General features: G+C 44.0%; 1 protein-coding gene across 1 annotated transcript in view; it reads left to right on the forward strand.

Moving 5' to 3' along the window:
• Nucleotides 1-5948, forward strand: part of DNAH6 (dynein axonemal heavy chain 6) — a 282667-nt gene that overhangs the window by 246927 nt on the left and 29792 nt on the right. Inside the window, exon 69 of the mRNA XM_025199101.1 lies at nucleotides 1987-2106. Coding sequence (XP_025054886.1) covers nucleotides 1987-2106 — 120 coding nt within the window. The remainder of the gene's footprint in view (nucleotides 1-1986; nucleotides 2107-5948) is intronic.

The raw sequence follows: 5948 nt of genomic DNA on the forward strand, positions 1-5948 counted from the left end.
GCTGCTCCCAACTCTGGTCTTAAAGCAGATTAAGGGACTAGGTAATTTTCTATTTGTCTCTATTTCTTCCCCTCTAAAACTTTTTTCCATAATGCTCACCATATCTCAAATATTTGCTTGAGGTAAATGACATGGAAGCAATAGAAAAATTCATTGCCCAATTATTTTTTTTAAAAAATGATCCCTCTCTTAATTTGCCCTGCTGGATGGAAGTGCTTGAGTTTCCTTATGGAGACCTCTTTTTGGGTCATGTATATTGTTCAATATTATTGAATCAGTAGTAAACCTTTATGGGGGCATCCACACATGTAAGCACGTGCACTTGCAGCAGCTCAAATAGAAGCGGTGCAAATTTGAGCCAGGGCTTTTTGCCTCAGCGCATGTGCTTGGACATGCACTTTCTTGTGGAGGAAATTGTGCCACTTGGGGCAAAATAAACCTGACTGGCTTCTCCCAGATGTGCAGCCAGGGGGAGCTAGAGCCCAGTGCCAGCACCTATGCTGTCCCCAGCAGTATAAAAAGCTGCCCTGTCCTGGCCCTGTCAGTACAAAAAGCTACCTTGGCAAGTAGCTCAGGGCTACTCACTCTCAGAAGCTTCTGGGGCCTGCCAATTGGTATCTGAGGACACTACCCCTTGTGCCAGCTGGACTGCTGAAGCAGCCCTGAGAGTTCCCTGCACCCTCTACCCACTGCAGCAGTCTGGCAGTGGGGGCTGCTGCCTGGCTATAATCTGCTATGCACCTGCCAGACCCGAATGGGGACTGCACAGCCAGTAGAGGCATCTGCTCCTCTGGGCCAGCTGCCAGTGGGCTGTGGCTGCAGGGTTGGCCTTTGTGCAGCACTACTGCCATGTGTGCCCCCTGCACGGCCATGTGGGCAGCTATTGCCCAGAAGATGTTCCAGGTGTGGTGCCCTGCTTTGAACTGTCAAAGCATGTCCTCCTGGCCCCAACTGGCCAGGGGGTAAGCCACAGTCAGCTAGGTCCAAGGTGCAGGCAGGGTCCTGCCACTGGCCTCCCTAGCAGGAATTCTGGTGTTTCCTATTGGACAACTGAAAAATCCCTGATAAAATAAATCCCAAAGTCACTTTGTAAAATACCTCAAAATCCACATTCCTCCACAATTAAAACAAAAGACCACTGCAAAGAGAGAGAGTGAGACAGAGAGACAGCAATCAGTTGGGCAATGTTTTATTGATATGTCTACAGTGTTAAAAGCAAATTTGCAGTGCGGGGAACATTTTCTCATTCCTTCACATGCCTCTTGCAATGTCTCAAAGGGGTCTGAGATGCTGCAAGAGGAACATATGGGCTCATCTGGATGCACCCTATGAGTACATATGCCAACAAAAAGAAGTCAGTGCTTCAACATAGCTTTGAAAATACTTGGTTAGCATGAGTTGTGTCCAGACCTTCTACACCAATGGATAAATTTGAGATGATCCTTAGATATCAGAAGTTAGGACAGAAGGTAGTCCCATAAAGGAGAATATTAGGTAGCACATTATCTTATTGCCTTTGGATCCAGAATTTTCAAGTATAAAATTGGAAAATTTATGCAAAACATGTAAAATTTTTGCAAACTTGTGTGCCTATTTTGCATGTGCAGTTCCTAATTACACAGCAAATGGAGTACCTGTGCATGTAGATGGTTAATTAGGTATATAAAATGCAGTACCTAGTTTGCATATACATCTGAAGTAATTACATGCTCAAATTAGGCATGTGATTGTCTGTGTAATTTGGTGAAATATTAGTATTTTCCTGATTTTTATTATTTGAGTTAGATGTATTGCAATGTCATCTTGTATTAGCTGTCAGTTTAACAGTAAGAAAAAAATCTTGACAGTTAAACACTCTTATTTCCATAATAATATCATAGAAAAACCATGCTGTAATGGATTGTAGAGAAGATGAGAGGTGAAGTTTTAAAAAGTAAAGGCTGCTTTATAGGTGAATTGTTATATGAATTCTTATAAATTTTACAGGTGAAATTACTTATGGAGGGCGAGTTACAGACACCTGGGACCAGAGATGTCTACACACAATCTTAAAGCGGTTTTTTGCCCTTGAAACATTAGAAGATGATTACAAATACTCAGAATCAGGTAAATGCATTTGGAATTAGAGAGGACTTTTTAGATCAGTGAAAAACCTGAATATAGAAATACATGTCCAGTATCTGGAATTACATCCATTTACCACACATTGTTACGATTTTATGAATTGTAGAATTGTCTATATTGCAGAAAAATGTTAACTTCCATGATGAATCCAGTGTCATTTACTGTTGCTTAGCCTTCTTTGAACTGTAAGGTCTATTATGCACTTCTGAAGACTTGCAAATTCAATTCTCATTTGAGTAATTATTTACATGCACATTTGCACTAGGAGATTTGCCTTAAGTTCTCAGTGAGCTTATAGCAGAGACTTTTTTGTACTTAGCCGGTAAAGTGCACTCTAGCCCCTCGTGCCCCCATGCTGAGGAAAAGGGCAAGCGACCAGCTTGGATTAGCAGAGGACTCTGAGCTTAAACACAAAAAGGAAGCTTACAAGAAGTGGAGGCTTGGACAAAGAACTTAGGAGGAGTATAAGAACATTGCCTGGACATGAAGTCAGGAAGGCCAAAGCGCAACTGGAGTTGCAGCTAGCAGGGACATGAAGAGTAACAAGAAGGGTTTCTACAAGTATGTCAGTAACAAGAGGAAAGCCAGGGAAAATGTGGGTCCCTCATTGAATAGGGGAGGCAACCTAGTGACAGATGATGTGGAAGAGGCTGAACTACATGATGCCTGTTTTTACCTGTCTTCACAGGCAAGGTCAATTCCCAGACTACTACACCTAACAGCACAGTTTGGGAAGAAGGTGCACAGCCAACAGTGGTGAAAGACCAGATTAGGGACTGTTTAGAAAAGTTGGACACATACAAGTCCAACTTGTATGGAGGGAGTTGGCTGATGTGATTGCAGAGACGCTCGCCCTTATATTTAAAAACTCATGGTAATCAGGGGAGGTCCTGGATGATTGGAAAAGGGCAAATTTAGTGCCCATCTTTCAAAAAAGGGAAGAAGGAGGATCCAGGAGACTACACACCAGTCAGCCTCACATCAGTCCCCAGAAAAATAATGGAGTAGTTCTTCAAAGAATCCAGTTCTAAGCACTTGGAGAAGAAGATGATGATTAGGAACAGTCAGCTTGGATTTACCAAGGGCAAGTCATGTCTGATCAACCTGGTCACCTTCTATGATGAAATAACTGGCTCTGTGGATATAGGGAAAGGAGCGGACATAATATACCTTGACTTTAACAAGGCTTTTGATACCATCTCCCACAGCATTCTTTCAGGCAAGCTGAGGAAGTATGGGATGGATGAATGGACTGTAAGGTGGTTAGAAAGTTTGCTGGATTGTTGGTCCCAATGGGTAGTAATCAATGGCTAAATGTCTAGCAGTTCCCCAGGGGTCAGTCCTGGGCCCAGTTTTGTTCGACATCTTCATTAACAAACTGGAAGACAGGATGGATTGTACCCTCAGCAATTTTGTGGATAACACCAAGCTAGGGGGTGTAGTAGATACACTGGAGTGTAGGGCTAGGTTTCAGAGTGACCTAGATAAATTAGACGATTGGGCCAAAAGAAATCGGATGAGATTCAACAAGGACATGTGCAAAGTCCTGCCCTTAGGATGGAACAATCCCATGCACTGCTACAGCCTGGGGACTGACTAGCTAAGCAGCAGCTCTGCAGAAAAGGACTTGGGGTTACAGTGGACAATAAGATGGATATGAATCAGTGGTGTGCCCCTGTTGCCAAGAAGGCTAACAGCATACTGAGCTGCATTAGTAGGAGCATTGCCAGCGGGTAAAGGGAAGTAATTATTCCCCTCTATTCTGCACTAGTGAGGCCATACCTGGAGTAGTGTGTCCAGTTTTGTGGACAAGCTGGAGAGAGTCCAATGGAGGGCAATGAAAGCGATTCAGGTGCTGGGGCACATGGCTCCTGAGGAGAGGCTGAGGGCACTGGGTTTGATTTAGTCTACGGAAGAGAAGACTGAGAGGAGATTTGATGGTAGACTTTAACTATCTGAAGTGTGGCTCCAAAGAGGATAGAGCTAGACTGTTCTTACTGGTGACAGACAACAGAACAAGGGACAATTGTCTTCAGTTGCAGCAAGGGAGGTTTAAGTTGGATATTAGGAAAATCTTTCTCACTAAGATGGTGGTGAAGCACTGGAACCGACTACCTAGAGAGGTGGTGGAATCTCAATCCTTGGAGGTTTTTTAGGCTTGGGTTGACATAGCCCTGACTGGAATGATCTTGTTGGGGATGGGTCCTGCTTTGCACACGGGGTTGGACTTGATGACCTCCTGAGATTCCTTCCAACCCAAATTTTCAATGGTTCTAGGACCCCCAACACTGAGAGGGAGTTTGAACCTATATCTCCTGCTTTCTGGAAGAGTGTTTTAACCATCAGACCACAAGCCAGACATTGCCCAGACTGCTCTCTAGCAGTCCTCTTGAAGTTGGCCCACTGGGCAGTCAAGGGAAATATGTGAGCTAGGAAGAAGTGAGGAAGCCAGAATGTATGTCTCAGTGAGATGGATACTGCCCTCGGTGGGATACAGCCCTGCGTTCTAGCCTGGGCCTTTGCTTCCAGTCTGACAGAAACTTTCCCAGTAGGTGTTTGTTTTAGCCCATGAATATTAAGTACAAGGGGCAGAGAAATTCTCTAGATAGTGCTAGTCTATGGCAAGGTGGCTAGAGCACTTTGCTTGGAAGCATGTTTTTTGTTTAGTGGAATGGAGGTTAGAGTTGTATGTGTATTTGTTATACTAACGGATGTAAAGTCAGGTAGAAGAAAATAAGGTATCCTTTGTGTGTGTGTTTTTCTTTTCTATCTTAAATATGGGGTTGCTTCTTTTTGGATACATGTTGGGGAGGGGAGCATAAGTCTTGACAGTATGTAGTAACGTGTTGTAATGGTTACAAGTTATATGGGAAGGGAGGACATGAGCTGTTAAATGGAATTGTAATATTTTGCATTTGTAAATGGGATGTAGATATTCTACAATGTACAGGGGCGGAAGATATGTTAGCAGTTGTGTAAGTCTGATGTAAGACTATGTGTTTTGAGTTGCTGTTATATAATTTGATGTGTGATTTGAAATGATGTTATGGATTTTAAAGTTTTATTAAGAGTACACTTGTTTATACAAAAAGAAACTTCGCTTGTAAATAGGAGATATGGGTTCAAGTCTCATGTAGCTGACTGGGGCCTACTACCCAGGTTTTCTGGTCTCTGGGCAAGAGCATTTACCGCTAGGCTAAAAGGTGGGAGATACTGCTTTCTCCAAACTTTCTTATCATGGTTTTTCTACAGCTAACATTTTGGGACTTAGTCTAATGCACATAGATGGGCAATTCATAGATTCATTCATAGATGTTAGGGTCAGAAGGGACCTCAATAGATCATCGAGTCCGACCCTCTGCATAGGCTGGAAAGAATGCTGGGTTTAGATGACCCCAGCTAGATGCCTATCTAACCTCCACTTGAAGACCCCCAGGGTAGGGGAGAGCACCACCTCCCTTGGGAGCCCATTCCAGACCTTGGCCACTCTAACTGTGAAGAAGTTCTTCCTAACGTCTAGTCTAAATCTGCTCTCTGCTAGCTTGTGGCCATTATTTCTTGTAACCCCCGGGGGCGCCTTGGTGAATAAAACGTCACCGATTCCCTTCTGTGCCCCTGTGATGAACTTATAGGCAGCCCCAAGATTGCCTCTCAACCTTCTCTTGCGGAGGCTAAAAAGGTCCAGGTTCTCTAGTCTCTCCTCGTAGGGCTTGGGCTGCAAGCCCTTAACCATATGAGTGGCCCTTCTCTGGACCCCCTCCAGGTTATCCACATTTCTCTTGAAGTGCGGTGCCCAGAATTGCACGCAGTACTCCAACTGCGGT

This window comes from Alligator sinensis, unplaced genomic scaffold, assembly GCF_000455745.1.
Source record: "Alligator sinensis unplaced genomic scaffold, ASM45574v1 scaffold607_1, whole genome shotgun sequence".
Taxonomy (NCBI): Eukaryota; Metazoa; Chordata; order Crocodylia; family Alligatoridae; genus Alligator; species Alligator sinensis.